This window comes from Cebus imitator, unplaced genomic scaffold (genome assembly GCF_001604975.1).
Source record: "Cebus imitator isolate Cc_AM_T3 unplaced genomic scaffold, Cebus_imitator-1.0 Scaffold47, whole genome shotgun sequence".
NCBI classification, from domain to species: domain Eukaryota; kingdom Metazoa; phylum Chordata; class Mammalia; order Primates; family Cebidae; genus Cebus; species Cebus imitator.
In genome coordinates, this window is record NW_016107362.1 from 8,727,251 (window position 1) to 8,746,312 (window position 19,062).

The window sequence follows — 19,062 nt, forward strand, 5'->3', positions numbered from 1 at the left end:
TTAGCTTCTGCCACCAATTTCATTAATGCTAAATTTCAGAGTTTTTGCACTAATTGTGTTTAATATTTAAAAAATGAAAAAAGGAAAAAGAAAGGTATTAAAAGGGAACAGTAACTTTATTAGAAAAACAGAACAAATAATCTGAGCTTATTTGGCTGCAAATGAAGCCTCCAAGCCAATATAATAATTGTTTTCAAATATATCAAAAATGAGTAAAGGGAGAGGATGTGTGGGAAAAAAACATTGCAAGATCTTTTTCCTGTTTAAAATTTTATGTATAAAATAAAAAATTTTCAAAACAGGATTTTATAATTGTTTCTTCTGTATAATTTTCCTTCCCTCCCCTGTATCTCACAGCACTCTGAACTTCTCTAATGCACTTACTACTTTCTTCATTATACTTAATTTATTGTGATCAGCGTTGTAGCTCCCAAACATAAAAACTTCCATCTTAAAGGCAGAGATTCTTTCTCATCTCCTTAAATTTCCTCAGAAAGCCTTGGTCATATTTTATTTTCAGTATTGGTTTGTTGAATCAAAATGAATAAGCAGAACTTTGACACTATATATTTGGCCCCTGAAAGGAGATAAACCTATTGTTTTACTTTGCTTTATTTACAAGGCAAAAAATACTTATTAAACCTGCAAGAGAAGAGATAGGAATGCAGAGTGTTTTACCTTAGAAGAGGAATATCGAGATAAAATGGTTTGTCAGTAAGTGGGCTAACCTCCCTCCGAGATTGAGTACTAACTTGCTGGGTGGGGTGGCTCATGTCTATAACCCTAGCACTTGGGGAGAGGCCAAGACAGGTGGATCACTTGATTCCAGGAGTTTGAGACCAGCCTTGGTAACATAGTGAGACTTTGTCTCAACAAAAAATTAAGAAAATTACAGGCATGGTGGTGCATGCCTGTAATCTCAGCTACTTAGTAGGCTAAGGTGGAAGAATTGCTTGAACCTGGGAGGTCCAGGCTGCAGTGAGCCAAGAATGTGACACTGCACTCCACCCAGGGCCACAGAGCAAAACCATACATCCAAAATTAAAAAAAAAAAAAAAGTACTATACTTAACTATACTTAAACAGTCAACACCCAGAGTTCCTTTAACAAATAGAAGATGGTTAAGAGTGCTATGGTTTAGCAGCACAATTTTTTTAATACATAAATCCAGCATCAACATCAACATTCAGAGTTCCTTTACCAAACTTATATAGAGAAATTATATATAATCTATAAGCAAAACATATATAATCTATAAGCAAAACATATATAATCTAAAAGCAAAAAAATAACATCAACATCTATATTATATATCACCTATATAATATATAATCTATACCTGATATAAATTATATATAATCTATAAGCAAAAAGAATTCAGATGAAAGACTGAGATAATACCTTAACTCAATAAGGAACTAAACAATCAAATGTATTATCAACAAGTGCTGAAATTCACACAAGCAAATGCTTTGGGAGTCTGGAGGCAACAAAACCACTAACTGACCTCCAAAGTCACTTTGAGATTTGATGAATGCTCCTTCACTCTCCAAATGTCATAAGGGTTCAGCAAAGTGATCTAGCTTAAAAGGACCAAATTAGAATAAAAAGAGTAATACGGCCACACATTTTATCAGAGTTAATTGTTAATATTGAGATTAGAAAAGAAAGGACTGAGAATCTGGTAAGCATACTAATTGGACATTATTTTCAGCTCATTTTCCCTGTTAATGTGAATAATTTGCAGCAGTTTAAAGGGAAATGTACACCTGAAGAATAATGCATTCAATTAGAACACTTAAAAAAAAAAAAGAGAGAAGAATGTAGAAAGATCATAATGACATCTCCCTACCTTGAATGACACAGAATACAAAGAGTGGGTTGATTTGATGCCAAGAGATAGAAGACTTCCTTCCCCTCATTTTAGGTCCTTGCTATACTTATGAGTCACTACCCATGAGGACTACCCTATGGTATTCCACACACACACACAAACAAAAAACTAACTGGAAAATATTTAAGGTGAGAATATAATTTATACTGATAATTTAAAAATGCTAAATTTGTGAGGTTGAGCATTTTATGAAGTCCTCATGATTAAGTCATTGTATTATATCAAATCTACCTAAAGTTAATAATGATCCCAACTATTTATTACTGTTATTTAAATAATGGTAAAACATTTTATCAATTAATAGTGAAATTACAATTCATCACTTATTTATAAATTATTACATATTATTGTCTCATTTAGTTTCTTCTGCAATCCTATAATTTGCAGTTGAACAAAGTGAAGCTAAGAGGGGTTAGAAAAGAATACCCCTTGTAGGAGGTGAAGCCAGGTTCAAATGGATGTCATCAGATTTCAAAGCTTGTTTTGTAAACCAGTAGATTCTACTCACAGCACTGCCAATTCTTCTCTAGGACAGTACCTTCTTTAGATTCTTTTAGATTGTACTGCTCATTTTACTAGACAACTGAGAAGCCCCTAAAGGACACATTTTAATTAGTTGAGATCTGGCTGAGAGACAGTCTTTATAATCCCTCTCTGTATATATTACTATGAAGAAATCGAAGTGAATAGCACCCTCCCAAAGTGGTGGCATACAGGCCTTTGGGGGATACTTGGGCGGTATAGAGCCATGCCACAATTGACAGGAAAAGTGAAAAAAATGCAGCCTCAGTCAGACACGGGCAACTAGCGTGACACAGAGAAATGCAAAACCCTAAAAATGAATCCTTAGCAAGGTATGTTAGTCTCTTCCTGCAGAAGAAAAAAAAAATAAGGTATCAGAGGCATTTGTTTTTGAGGTATTGTATTGTGCTTATGCCATTAAAAAATATATGAGGATCTTTGGAAAGATGGAAGAGGCAGCCTTGCTAGAGACATCTGTTCAATCTACATGAAATCAACACAAACCAATAACTAGACAACTTTGCCTGACAGATGTCTGCTTGAAAACTGGGTAGACAGGAGAAAAGGAGAGAGAAAGAAAAGGTTCTTTATCTCATACAAAGGTAAGCATTTAGTCTCTATTCTCATTATCCTTGGCCATATAAAAATGGTGGCTCATTCCCAATGATATTTCAAATACACTGCCATTTACTTCTAAAAGCAATATGAAATGTCCATGGTTTACTGCAGCATGTTTTACTCATCAAGGACAAGGTATAAAGCATGTAGAATGAAGAGATGAAGGAAACAGAATGAATAAAACAGTTGAGCTTAACTCATGTAAGTGTGAAAAAGTAAGAAAGTTTGGAAAGGTAAAGTTAAAAAATATTCGTGTATAAAAGTCACAAGTTTTTTTTTAAAGATCTGAGAAAATAAAGAGGCATAAAATGAATTAGGGATTTAGAGTAGCCAAATTTCTAACCTCACTTAACTTTTTAAAAACCTGTTTTATGGATCATCTGCTGTTTTTTTAAAATTTATTTTTTATGTTGTAATATTTAAGACAGTCTACCTAAAGAACAGTATGTATCGTTTCCTACCTTTTTTTTCATCTGTACTCTGACCAAAGTTGACATTGTTAAGTAAGAAAATAAATGTGCTTATTCTATTGTGAAATGGCTTAATCATAATTAATGTATTTCAAGGACATTGTACCCAGGGCTTGATCAGATCTACAGATGGCTCTTGCATAATGGGATCTGAAGGAGGCTCCAGAACTATCTACCACACTGGCCTACTATGGTGTCAACATTTCTACCCACCTGGCCAGAAATCAAACCATTGGATTCAGTTCACTCCTTTGCTTTATGTAATAAACGCATTTCCTACTATTAAAATACACTTGCTGTGTGGGTTTAGAGAAAGGCCCTAGAATCACTACTGCCCTGCCCACATTAACATATATTGTCAAATTCACTCACTAACTCACTATGAGACAAATTTCTCTATTCTATAGAGTAGAAGACTCAATAAAAATTTAATGTAAGAGAATCACAGATTATTGGACCTGGAACTGAGTAAGATTTCAGAGTTGATTTATTAATTTCCTTAGACAGTGGCCTATCAAATGCTGATGGCAAAATTGAGAATCCAAGCGAGGTGTTTTCTATATCTGAGCTTACTAAACACTAATTATCATACAGCCTTACATAGCAAAGGCAAACTGGCTTTGCAAAGATAATTTAGAGGGGGCTTTGGAAAGAACAAGTAGACCATGGGGCATGAAGGTAGGGGCCAGGATAGATACAATAGACCCGAATAAATTGTTATATACCACTCCAAGAGAAAGTCTGAAGACTACTGCATAATTAAAATAAGAGCAAACTCTTGCATAGTCAATGTTGCCTTGAATGGTATGGTGATTTTAAGCCTATTGTTTTTACTTGAATTATCAATTCATTGCAATATGCATCAATTATTCTAACATTTCCATTATCAAATGCTTTTATTACCAACTTCCCACCATAAACTCTACATGAATTATTTTATTGCTAAATGTATTTTAATGAAATAACAACCAATTACCTCAATTTTTGATCAGATTGATATTAAAATATTAGCATGAAATTATCATAATGTTGAAGATAATTAAAGGCAAAAAAATATATAATAGTAATCTTCATCACAAATAAATATATAACTAATAAGGTTTTCTTAAAATATTTTTTAAATGGTGCAATTCCTATTATTACTTTCTTGGGACCTGAGGCATTCTATAGATTTGGAACTTTAAAATGGTGGGTCTCATTCTATATCATTCTATATTATTAGATTCCAGTGGTAAGAAATTATGTTTATTCTTAAGGTATATTCTTTTTCCTTAGCTCATAAGAGAATAAAACCTTATTCTCCATTTGGCAGTAATGTGTTTTAAAATACAGCATAAAGCTTGTTAAACAGGGAGTTAACACACAGGCCCTTTGAATGAAATTGTATTTATCATACTACAGTACAGGAGGATGATAAAGCCTTTATGAAACATACATTTCACTTAAATTTACCTGTGTCATTTCCTTCCTTGCATTTGTGAAAACTTACTTTTATGATTAGCTATCCTAACTTATTCCTGGTTTGTGACATTGGAATTGTATTTGTTACTGCACTGGAAATTATCTTCTAAACTTTACAATGAAAGTTAATCTCAAACACTTAGTAATAGCTGCATTGTTTCACATAGGTTAAAATGCGAGGAAAATATTTGAGGTAATAATAATAATTAGGAACTAGCACAGCATCCAAAATGATATTTTAATGGAAAATCCAAATGAAAATCCAATACAAATCCTGATTAAAACCTAGCCAAGCAAAAAACTACAGATTACCTGGATTCCAGTTAAATGTGAAAAATGAGTACTTGACAGCTTTCAATTCCAATTCTATTTATGTCAGAATGATCCATTGATATTGAAGATGAAATTACCAGAATTTAAGCAATACAATTGTACTTTATGGCTAGATGATTAGTGTGAAAACATGGACCCAACAAAATCGTTACTCAAATGTCAACTGCTACATTTAGATCACCTAAAGGGTATCACTTCTCATTTTGTCATTACCTATAGATCAAGGCTAACATGAATCACAGCTAGTAGATGACAAATGGTCACATAAATCTGAATTTCAAGTGTTGGTCACATACAAAATCAGGAAAAATCCATTACATTATCACGGCCCTTGCTGTTGAACAGGCCTAAAAAGTGATTATAAAAAAAATTAAAAGTCTTTTTTGGAACTGTTTCTAAACATACTTTCTAGTTTATTAACAAGCTCATTGTTAAGTTTTCCATGGCATGTATGATTTCTAAAAGGTAACTGATATGTGTTTGAAATTATTCATCATTCTTTCTTATTTTAAGGGTGGTGAATCCCCATAAACTCATAAAACAGAAACTAACATTAAAAAATGACTAAAATATCAGTGGTACAAAGTCCTTTTTTAATAAAGCTGATATCAAAAAATATTTAATTATATATTCTGTTCTTTACAGTAAGAATAAGCACTTCTTAAAACAAAATTATATGTTCTCATGAAAAGATAATCTCAGATGTAGTAATACCCATAAATTAAAATAATCTTGCCTTTCTAGGTATGCCCTATTTATCTATCATCTATATTGTAATTACATATATTGTAATTACATATATGTAATTATATGTAACATATTAAAATTATGTGATTAACATATATGTAATTACATGTAACATATATGTAACCACAGAATTTTTAGTTCAATTTTTTTTTCAAAATAATTTTAAACATACCTGCCTTAAATATATATTCATCAGCATTGCAATTTATACCAAAATTGTATACCCATTTAATAAATTACTAAAAAAGGTAATTCTTAAAACCCACACCAGACTCCCATCCACATAAGCACGCATCACCATACACACAGATAAGCATGCCTTTGTAGTCATAAGGCAAAATGCCATTTTAACCCTAAAGAATTAATCAAGAGGGACATCAATCATCATATCTTCTTACCGAGAACAATGTAAATAAATAATTATTTAGCATAATATAATTTAGCAACACTTTCACTTAGGGACATTTATGATATATTATATTCTAATGTTGAATTTTAATATTCATAGGAAAACTTCCAGAAGAAAATCGGTTTTTTTTCTGCATTAATATGCTCTACTTGCGTATATATCAGCACTAAAGAAACTGGAATATAACAAAAAGTTAGTTCGCTTGGGGGTTGAGATGATAAAAGACATAAATCCATTTCAAGTTTTACTATGGATAAAACGTGTGTGATTCCTCTTCCTCTCTCTATATAACCGTATCTTTCTTCATATTTGAAAGAATAATGACGTTAGGATGAATTTTACCATTCCATTATTTGACACAAACTTATTCCTCAGGCATTTACTTATGACTCAAATTCCAGAAAATAAATCGCCAAATTATCTCTGGGAATATAGACAAAAGTGAAAAGTTTTATAAGTGTTATTTGCAATCTAAATGTATAACTTAAAGGAAAGTGTATAAAAGGCCAATTGTGGTAATTATGAGAATCACCTCACAACAGGATAAAAATATGGAGTATTATGATTATCTTCCTTCCTTTCTCTCACATAAAAATGAAAAAAAAATCTTATATTTAAATAAGAGGGAAATTCTAATAGCATTTATTGTATACTATGGAGAACAAAGTAGTGCTGTTCTCCTTTGACTCTATTCAGTGATCACTGGAAGGGAGAGGTTTGAAACACTTTTCTAAACATCTAAGACAAGAAAAGGTAGAGCAAGGTGTGTTTCTTTCACTTCTTTTCACTAAGACTGGACAGTTGCAATTGAAGAAATAGTTGCATGACAAAATGAATAGAAGAAAATAATCAGACAAGGCCTTTCTTGGTTACTATTGTTTAGGTATTCTGTACTTATTTAGCTTTCTTCATGGTGTGCCCTGTTCTAATTTATTTCTAAGTGCGTTTATTTCTGACAGGATGTTTTAAAATGATGGTGCAATTTGGGTGAATTTTATCTACAGAATTATGATCCTTTATTTGGCATTTCTGTATTTTAGCAAATATTTATCAAAGTACAATGGTTTTAGTGTCAGCTATTTTATTTCAGGTTTAGACTGACCTTCACAAGTCTACTTATTACAGCTCACTAGCGTGATTATGTGTGTGGATGTTGTGTTTGTCCCTACCATTTTCCATATGCTCTGCCTCACCAACACTGCCATCCGGCGTGGTCCTTTCATAGTTGTCCTCTGGGAGTGGAAGGGCACCCAGTCTTGGCCCTGATGAACTCTTACTGCTTGGTGTTTCTGACTCCTCCAGCCCGCTGTCATAGCAACTCTGCAGTGACCCCTGATGTGGGTCCTGAGGCTGACTCACAACAGAAAACGTCACTCTACGAAATGGCTGCAAAAGAAAAGATTCTGAATGTCACTACGATGTAAGATTGTAAATGATCTTATTTAAAAAATACATAAATTACATACATTAAGGTCTACTGGTAACTAATCCAACACAAAATGAATAGATATGTTGAAATCAATTTAGTTAACTATGTATTATCTAAGGCAATATCTAGAGCTTAGATTTTATTATGGAGAAAATGAAAATTCCCTTTCAGAAACAGAGATTTAAAAAACAGCAATTTCACTAAAACATACATTTAAATCTGATATGTTAGTTTCACATGTTCAACTTTTTTCTATTCCATAGTCTTCACTTCAGATATGCTTTTCACAAATAAGACTCTAAAAAAACAAGTTCAATGATTTGTGAAGACAGTAAATACTGAACTAATCCATTGCAAGAAGACTCAATTTATACATACTTTGTCTATATAATTCAAAGTCATAAAATCAAATAGGTTGGCAGTTGACTTAAACTATTCAAAGTACAGCTGACAAATAGAAATTTAGATGCAGTGCTAGGAAATAGAAATATGTTTATTACATCAATCCTATAAAAATATTGCCTAATTGACCTTGAAATTGTAAGTCATACTAAGACAATAAAGTTTCCCTAAAAAGTGAGTAGAAAATAAACTATAAAGCTTAATTGCATGTGCTTAATATTACTGTTTGTGATTTTTTCAAAAAAGTAAAATCATGTATAGTCTTTAATTTATATTTTTAAAATTTTATGAAACTTTATCCAATTGAACCCCACAATTTACTATGTTACTGACAATGGCTAGACTGAAGATTTACTATGAAAGTTATTTGCAGATTATCGTAGATAACCACAAAATAAAATGGAAAAAAAAAAAGGCTCATTAAAGGAACAATTCAATGCCATGTATTGACAGTGGTACACAAGAATAATACTTTGGAAAAACATATAAAAACGTCCTGTAATGTCCGTTTGAGATTATCCTTGGCAATAGTTGTATCCATAAAGCTGCTGCATGAATTTGAAAATGTCAGAAGTGTACATATTTTTAAACTTATAACTCAGGCTGTTTCCTTTTACTACAAATTATAAAATTAATGTTGCTAGAAAATAGTGAAAGGTTACAAAACCATTTTTTGCACCTTTATAATTTGAATGTTCATAATACAAATTACTAATCACTATCTGAACTAGTAGAATTTTAGAAATATTAAGGATTATTTGCACATGGTACGTTATTAATGGGAAAGCTAAGAAGAGTTATAACATCTCCCTCTAATTTCTAAAGTCACTTTGCTAAAGACAAACACATGCTTCCATAAAATTTACCTTTATTTTGTCATAGATGGAAGACTAGCTGAAAATACTGTGAATTACTGGTATTTTTAACCCAGTAGCTCACTTTTCATGTTCTTATTTGACATGTACAATCTTTACAAAATCTCCCTTTTTATTCTAATTCAAAGTCAAATAGCTGAATCTTAATATAAAAAGAAAACATTTAATTCATGTTCTCTTCTTTATAATGTTTTACTTAGTAGGAACTGCGGTATTTAAAAACAATTATAAATATTTTCATATGCATAGTATATATGTTATGGATTTAAATTTACTGACAATAAATTTCCTAGAAATATTATTCTTATTTCACTAAAAATTATCATATTTCTTTACAGTAATATAATTGTGATATTTTATCTCATATTAAAAAAACAACTTGTATTCTCATTTTTAACCTGTGTGTACATATTTTCTTTTCTCCCGCCCCTCGCCCACCCAAATTCTTATGCCCAGCTGCCTGCAAACTGTCTTAGACTGTTTAATGTTTTTGGTCTCACCTTGGAAATGAAACCACTGGCAGTCTCCTAAAACCACATTGCTCTACACAGAGAAAATATTCAGTAAATACTTCTGAAAAATAAAATTTTAATGACAATGTTGAATTTAGCCAAGACCTTCAAGGGTCAGGCAGACATATTATCATTTAAAAACATAGCGATGGGTTTAAAAGCAAACAAACATATAAAAAGAGCAAAGAGGGTCAACTGCTGTTCTTAATTCTATTTTAATGACTTTCAAATCTTTTAGAATATTTTTGTTGACAGAAGAAGAAAGTTCAAAATGAATACAGAAATACATATGATATACCAATAAATTTAGAAACAGAAAATAAGAAATGATGAGAAATGGGGCTTCATTTTGATATAAAAGTAGGAAAAAAAAAGAGTGCTATTTGGGTGAAGCAGATAATTTTGGAATCTGTGCTTACAAGTTTATTCCACCAAAAGTAGATAAGCTAGCAGAGAAATAGGTGACAGCTGTGTTTTTAATAAAAAATGTTAACAATAAAATAATGATTTTTCTGTAATGTATTATATAATGACTGCTATAAACCTATGCATTTTGTTTTCTTGATTTCCTACCCTATGTTGACTGTTTATATTTTAATCTCCATAAATTATTTTAGAAGAATGTCATAATTTAAAAATATTTAGATCTATTTACATATTAGAAACTACTTAGATTCATCAGTTCTTCCTTTCTTGTATGCTTTTGCATTAAAATAATATCTGAATGAATAAAAACATAACTCACAATAAATATTCAAATTAAAATGTATTACACAATGGAATTATAATACATTGCACCTATGATTTTAATCCACATTTAAAATATTCCATTAAAATGCTACAGTAGGACATCAGCATTATATCACTAGCTCTTCAAATTCATTCTGATAATTTTGAATAGCAAATTTTTGTGGCCAAGTATTTAAGTTGGCAATGTGAACCAAATTAATATGGAAGCCTAAATTCTAAAAGATACCCCATTGATGCAAGTGTTAAGATTTAATTTCAATAGTATGTCAGACATACAGAGTTAGATGAAATGAGAGAAAGAGAGACAGAAAGAGAAAGAGTGAGAGAGAGGCAGATAACTGAGTCTTGAAAAGATGGTCCAGTTTTACAGCAAAGTTTATGACACCATATTCATATTATTTATATACTCCGGAAAGATTGACTAAAGCAGAAATGTAAAGCAGAGTGTCAACTCCTGGCAGAGAGAATAAATTTGCATTATATATGTGACTGTCATTTTGTTAATTACTGATACTCCAAAGTAGAATAGTTTAAGTGATAATTCTTCAACCTAGATGTGCCTTAGTATCACCCAGAGAACTTGTGAAAAAACCAAATGCCAATATTTGGTCCCAACTTAAATTCAATGAATCAGTATTCAGGGCAGGACCAGAGATCTGGAATATATACAAATCTCCCCAGCTGATGAGAGCAGAAATGAATGAAAAATCTTACTGTGAGGAAGAACATAGAGGTTCAATAAAGCAATGTGCTTCAGGAAGGTAGCTGGTTCTCAAAGTGTATAAAATAGTTTCCAGAGAGAGTCAGTAGACTCCTGGTTCTATCTTGAGACTTAAAAGTATGGTCATAAAGGCCTTTTGTAAATTGCAGTGTCTGAACTTTGTATTTCTCTCTGGGGTGAAAAATGATTTTGTGTTCTATAAATGCAAATTGTTCTATCAAATAGAAGAGAAAGCAAAAAAAAAACAACAGAGCTTGAGGAAGAGCTAGTCTGCCAGCTCTTTGAAACTATGAAGACAACCTGGAGACTTGAATAAGTATTGCAAGATGGAGATCTTAAAGAAAATGATTCCAAAAATTGTGGATGGGGTGTGTGAAAGAATTAAAACCAGAGAGTGAAAAATCAAAGAATTTCTTTAGGTAAGTTAATGATCTAAATAAAAGGCCAATAATGAAGACATTTTCTGACACTTCCTTATGAAAGAGGAGGATGAAATGTTGAAGGCAAAAGATTATGCTAGGAAAGAAAGTATAATGAAAGATTTACCTAGCAGGAGGTAAGGCTGAGAGAAGGTGGTGGCAGTGAAAATGGACAGCAAGGTCATTATAAAGAAAGCCCGCGTAGCTGATTGGATTGAGTCATTAATTCACTAGACCTGCATTTATTTTATGCCCATTATGTTCCAGCGTTTTGAGGATAGTCCAATAATGATTCTACAAATTTAAGAAACTCAAAACCTTCTAAGTCTATAAAGGAACATAAAACATAATGTGATCAAGTTTCCAGTAAAATGGAGGCATAAAGAAGATGCTGTAACACTTACTCAGAAATTTAGGGCAGGCACTGCAAAGGCAGTGGTATGTGGGTTGAGACCTCTAAAAGAAATTTGATAGGTAATATATATTTGGGGGTTGATTATAGATTCCATATTGCTAGAAGCAAACAATTTTTTATAAAAAGGGTAACAATGAAAAGCAGGTCACTTTCAAAACTCAGATGTCAAGGAAGCAGAACATTTCCAGAAAGGAAATCTATATGTTCAAAAGCATCAGAAACATCAAGAAGGACGGTGACTACCACATGCCCATTGGATTTAGCCTTCAGAAGGCCACTGTGGCTATAGTGTCTCTAAACTCTGGGAAACAATTGTAGATTGGACCAAAAGAAGCAGAAGATTGACTTGTCAATAAATGGAGAAATAAAGAAAGTGGGAAAAGTACTACTACTCTTAAAAATATGACAAAAGAGAAAAATAGAGTCAAATTTAAAACAATGATTGATGTAAAGCTTTTGATTTATTTATCTACATTTTTGTCTTTCTTCGTTGGCACTGAAGAAAGTTTCCTTTAAGATTAATATTTGGAGATGTAAGCAAAAAGGGGTGCTCAACAACAGAAGGTGGGAGCAGAATGGAAGAGAGCAAAGAAGACAAGCTAACTAGAATTAAGAGGGAAATAACATCAAAAGAATTACAAAAACAGTAGAATATTTTGAGGAATTTTATTAATGGGGGTGTGTGTGCATGTGTGTTTAATGGGAAAGAAAAAGCACATAAAAAATAACAGAACAAGAAAAGAATTCTATTCCAAGAAACCTTATGTGACCTTGAGGACTAGGTTAGTTGATCTTTGGTTCTTGTGCCTTAGGGTCAGAGTCTATAAAATGGAGATAATACCTGCCCCTTGCTAACTTAAGTTGTCTCAGAATTAATGAGATAGTTTATAAAAAGAGCCTTAAGCTCCCTCAAAGACATGCACTATAAAAGGTTGTATACCTCAGGCCACAGCTCTATAACTAGAGCTATCTCCCATTGTTTCAAAAAAAAAAAAAAAACTTTTTAATGAAAATATACAGCTGACTGAGTAAAACTTCTAAATAGAATTTCTGAAATGCATACAAAATCTCATACCTAATTATCCTATTGATGTGCTATAATTTTATTGTTCTAAATGCAAATTATTTATAATGCAAATATGTACATACAATAATGCTCAAAATTTTTAAAAGCTATTTGAATTGAATCATTCATTAAGCAGGAATATTTCTCTATTCAATTATTTTGGAATGGTATTTATCAACTATTTTTGTCTCCATTATGACATACTAGAGACTTTCACTTGAGGAAATACCCTACTACAGGCACTACTCAGATGTTTTAGAGTTTGCTATAAATATATTCAAAGGTAAACTCCAGATAATGTACAATTCCTGGAGCACTGTATGTACCATCACTCTCACTCTAAGCCTCCAGCTGATGCAAATGCAGTAGAGCTGACACTGTTTTAAACTACTGTCTACTTAAAACCAACATTGTTCACTCATTATTTAATTTTATTCACTTTATTTTCTGGAAATCTAGTGGTCACACGAGTAGGCAAAGGTGTTAATGGAGAGGTCCTCTATCTGCCTTGCTTGCTCTTCTGCTGTCCGGAGACCTGGGCAGGGTGGCCTTTTCAGAGCCTCCCCTCTGCCCTAAAATGTGGGTGAGCCTAAAGGAAGGGGTATGCGATTACAGTGATCATTTCTGAATGAAATTAATCTCAGAGACTTAACAGGGCAAACACACCAAATTGGGGTTTATTAAATTGACTGCTGTGGGGTGTAATATGGAACATATTCAGTAAATGCATTTGTGTTTGATAGTTTTGTTTTCTGTAAACAGATGCTAAAATGGGCATATTGGTGAACTGGAGATCAAGAGAATGATTGCCTGCTTAGATGAAGAAAGGAATTATAATCCATTGGGATTACAGAAAGAAGGCTTCTGTTCTAATGACAGTATTGCAAAGGATAAGGCACTCATGAAGGGAAAATGAGGTGAACATTTGATTCATTATTCCCTTCGGTAAAATTGCATCTCCATGATTGAAAACATAAAGTACCTAACAGTCACCCTAAATTTAGGCAGTGGACAGATTTACAGTTGACATGAGAAGCTCTCACAAACTACTTTTTTTCAAAAATAAACTAGCAGCCAAATTCTCTCCTCCTCTCCACCCAGAAAGGTCAAGAAAAGTTAAGTCCACACATTTCATATTCACTATAAGACAGAAACAATTTTCTAAAGTGTCCATATTTTTAAATCTCTAGAAAGCAGAAGTCAAATTGTACTATAACAACTTCCTTATTTTTATTTTATTTTGTGGATTCATTTTTAATATTTTTTTAATTTTAGAGAACCTTATAACCACTCTCCCTTTTTGAAAGTACGATGTAGTAACATTTACTACTTATAATCTGCATATTTGAGGAAGCAAATTTTGAAATTAACATTATTACTAATATTAATGTTATGTTATTAACATATTCTGCTTTCAGAATACAATGATTGCAAAATACGTATAACATTCACAGGCGTTATCTATTTAGCAATAGAGACTAGAAGAATATTTATAAATATATATAATCACAGTATTAAAACCTTTCTTTTCATCCATCCTGGTTAGATTAGAAAGTAACCATCACACCATAAAAGCAAATGTTATGTCCTACCATCAGACATACTTAAAAATATGCACCTTTCATCTACTAAGCAAATTTTTGTAAGTTACAACCTGTACACAATAGTTATAGTAAAACAGAAAATATAGCACAAGGCTAAGAGTGAAGATGCTTGCCCCTTGGAGTCCATTTTTTATAACCTAGTGGCACTACCTTTATGGGGATTTTATTTGCAAGAGGATAGGACCCTAAGGATGCCATCTATTGGAAAGAACCTCAGGTTAAATCTCTTTCCTTATTGAATACTGTTCTTTGTCTTACAGACAACTTTATTGGGAACTTTAAATCTGCACCTTCCTTTTTAGCTTCACTAGTTTCTCCATAAATCGTCTCCTTATCTGGAACTCGCATACAGCTGTCTCAGTCACATCAATTATTTCTGAATGGGCTGAAAAGCCTTTTTTATTTTTTCCAATTCACTTAGTTATGTCCATCAAACAGACTTCTAATGACTCTCTTTGTCAGTCATAAAGCACTGAAACAGTCATGGAGCAGAACATTGCAGTATTATAAAGAATGCTGCATTTCATTTTTAAAGAGGGGCTAAGGCTGTGAGATCTTTCCTTCCAAATGAGCAGGGACTGATGAATCTGCACACAGTCTCAACGAGTGTCAGTGGCTATTGAACAAACATATTTTGGATTCCATAGTGCATTAGTTGGAGTCTACCTGGCAGAACTCTCAAACAAACTTTAATCAGGCCTTTAAACATTTTAGGGCATTTCCCTTTGCTAACCATTCAAGGTCCCTCCATGCTTCAAACTGCCTTTCTTTCTTTCAAGTCAATAGCAGACAAAGGATATTAACAAGGAACATGTTGAGACATTTGGATTAGTTAATTAAAACTCTCATTTCGGTCAGAAGTTAAATAACTATATTTCCTTTGATTTGCATGCAATTACATATTTGACATTATTGTTTACATTTGTACTTTAGAAATTAAGAGTGCAGGTGATTATTATAATTCTTAGTTCAGTAGATCACAAACTATTTAATTATTGCAACAAAACAATGAATGCTAATATTGCAACAAAACAATGATGCTAAAATAGCAGCTACTCTGTGGGAGCAAAATGCTATTCATTTATGTTGTCACTTTTCATGCCATCCCTATATGGATCATATTAATATTTCGATTTTGCAAATGAGAAGAAAATAATGAATTTCAATATTCAAACTCATGCAAGAACTACTATATCCTAAAAATGCAAGTTGACTTTTTGGTTTTTTTTCCCCCACTAATGAAAAATGTCAGGAAACAGAATAGCCAAAACCTAAAACTCTTAGTTAATGTAGGTAGTTTTTCTTCCAATAACTTCTGAAAGAGATAATATATTCTAAAACATGAATTGTGGGTCCTATATATTGTTGACACAATCATTCAATGTAGGTTTTGCTCTTTATTGCAGGGTTCTTTTAAACCTAGTCAAGGGTTTGGCAAAGTTTTTCTGTAATATGTCAGAAAGTAAATATTTTAGGCTTTGTGGGCTATAGGTCTTTGCCACAGCTACTCACCCAGGCCAATGGAGTGTAAAAACAGTCATAGAGCATCCACAAATAAATGGACATGGCGATGTTCCAGTACTTCTTTTTTTTTAAATTTTTTAAAATATACTTTAAGTTCTGGGATACATGTACAGAATGTGCAGATTTGTTACTTAGGTGTACAGGTGCCATGGTGGTTTGTTGCACCCATCAAACCATCATCTACATTAGGTATTTATCCTAATACTATCCCTCCCCTACTCCCTGACTCCCTGACAGGCCCTGGTGTGTGATGCTCCCCTCCCTGTGTCCATGTGTTCTCAATGTTCAAATTCCACTTATGAGTGAGAACATGCCGTGTTTGGCTTTCTGTTCCTGTGTTAGTTTGCTGAGAATGATGGTTTCCAGCTTCATCCATGTACCTGGAAAGGACATGCAAGAACTTATTCTTTTTTGTGACTGCATAGTATTGCATGGTGTATATGTGCCACATTTTCTTTATCCAGTTTAACACTGAGGGGCATTTGGGTTGGCTCTAAATCTTTGCTATTGTGAATAGTGCTGCAAGAAATATACGTGCACATGTGTCTTTATAGTAGCATGGTTTATAACCCTTTGGCTATATACCCAGTAATGGGATTGCTGGGTCAAATGGTATTTCTGGTTCTAGATACTTGAGGAATTGCCACACTGTCTTCCACAATGGTTGAACAAATTTACTCTCCAACCAACAGCATAAAAGCATTTCTATTTCTCCACATCCTCTCTAGTATCTGTTGTTTCTTGACTTTTTAATGGTTGTCATTCTAACTGGCATGAGATGGTATCTCATTGTGGTTTTGATTTGCATTTCTCTAATGACCAATGATGATGAGCTTTTTTTCATGTTTTTTGGCCACATAAATGTCTTCTTTTGAAGTGTGTATTCATATTCTTCACCCACTTTTTGATGAGGTTGTTTGTTTTTCTTGTAAATTTGTTTAAGTTTCTTGTAGATTCTGAATATTAGCCCTTTGTCAGATGGACAGATTCCAAAAATTTTCTCCCGTTCTGTTGGTGGCCTGTTCACTCTGATGATAGCTTATTTTGCTGTGCAGAAGCTCTTTAGTTTAATTAGATCCATTTGTCAATTTTGGCTTTTGCTGCAATTGGTTTCGGTGTTTTAGTCATGAAGTCTTTGCCCATGCCTATGTTCTGAATGTTATTGCTGAGATTTGCTTTTGGGGTTTTTGTAGTTTTCAGTCTTACATATATAGGGAATCCATGAGCCCCACATCACCTATGGGTACCCCAGGTTTGGTGGTAACAAAGGAATGAGAGAAAGACATATTAAGAGAAAAAAATGGGACCAGAGGGCCATCACTTTATTACTCTGGAGGTGACAGCAAAGGCCCCGAGCTCTGATCATCCACACTATTTATTGATTACAATGACTTTGATCTATAGGGTAGGAGTAGAGTGATGGTGGAGTGAATCAGTAAGCCGGAAGCAAATCAGTGAGCTGGAACTGGTGTGTCATCCTAAGGAGTGATAAGAGTGGCAGTTTGGAAGTCTCACAAAACAAGAACATGTGGTTATCTTTAACTTATTATCTATGTACAGCTGATGGAACTCGGACCTTACAGGAGCCTACAAGTCTGGCTAGGTCATAATGCTACGAAGGGGTTTTACATCCTTGAGCATAATATTTATGGTAACAGAGCGTAGATCACCCTGCAGTGGAACATGAGGCATGGAGAGGGCATGCCTCATCAGCAGTTTGTTGCTCCTTGTTTATTTGTTACTCATAACCAATTTATGTAGGCACCCTGTAAATTCTTTCTCCTTTGCAGTGTTTTCCAACAACATATAAATCTTTAATCCATCTTGAGTTAATTGTTGTATAAGGTATAAGGATGGGGTTCAGTTTCAGTTTTCTGCATATGGCTAGCCAGTTTTCCCAATACCATTTATTAAATAGGAAATCTTTCCCCCATTGCTTGTTTTTGTCAGGTTTGTCAAATATCAGATGATTGTAGATGTGTGGTGTTATTTCTGAGACCTCTGTTCTGTTCCATTGGTCTATATATTTGTTTTGGTACCAGTACCATGCTGTTTTGGTTACTGTAGACTTGTAGTATAATTTGAAGTCAGGTAGCATGATGCTCCAGCTTTGTTCTTTTTGCTTAGGATTGTCTTGACTATACAGACTCTTTTTTGGTTCCGTATGAAATTAAAAGTCGTTTTTTCCTAATTCTGTGAAGAAACTAAATGGTAGCTTGATGTGAATAGCACTGAATCTATAAATTACTTTGGGCAGTATGGCCATTTTCATGATATTGATTTTTCCTGTCCATAAGCATGGAATGTTTTTTCCATTTGTTTGTGTCCTCTCTTACTTCCTTGAACAGTGGTTTGTAATTCTCCTCGAAGAGGTCCTTCATATCCCTTGTATGTTGTATTCCTAGGTATTTTATTCTCTTTGTAGCAATTGTCAATGGGAGTTTGCTCATGATTTGGCTCTCTATTTGTCTATTATTGATGTATAGGAATATTTGTTATTTTTGCACATTTATTTTGTATCCTGAGACTTTGCTCAAGTTGTTTATCAGCTTAGGGAGTTCTTGGGCCGAGACAGTGGGGTTTTCTAAACATACAATCATATCATCTGCAAACTGAGATAATTTGACTTCCTCTCTTTCTATTGAATATGCTTTATTTCTTTCTCTTGCCTGATTACCCTGGCCAGAATTTCCAATACTGTGTTGAATAGGAGTGGTGAGAGAGGGCATCCTTGTCTTGTGCCAGTTTTCAAAGGGAATCCTTCCAGCTTTTGCCCATTCAGTATGATATTGCCCTGGGTTTGTCATAAATAGCTCTCATAATTTTGAGATATGTTCCAACAACACCTATTTTATTGAGTGTTTTTGGCATGAAACAATGTTGAATTTTAT

General features: G+C 33.2%; 1 protein-coding gene across 5 annotated transcripts in view; it reads right to left on the reverse strand.

Annotated features, from left to right (window-relative positions):
* Window positions 1-19,062, reverse strand: part of PCDH7 (protocadherin 7) — a 415,738-nt gene that overhangs the window by 212,664 nt on the left and 184,012 nt on the right. For 2 of the 5 annotated variants that reach the window (XM_037738022.1, XM_037738021.1), the window contains exon 2: window positions 7,732-7,840. In XM_037738022.1, the coding sequence (XP_037593950.1) occupies window positions 7,732-7,840 (109 nt within the window). Of the gene's footprint in view, window positions 1-7,623; window positions 7,841-19,062 lie in introns of all 5 variants that reach the window. The other 3 variants (XM_017527319.2, XM_037738023.1, XM_017527320.2) reach the window with 2 other exon arrangements.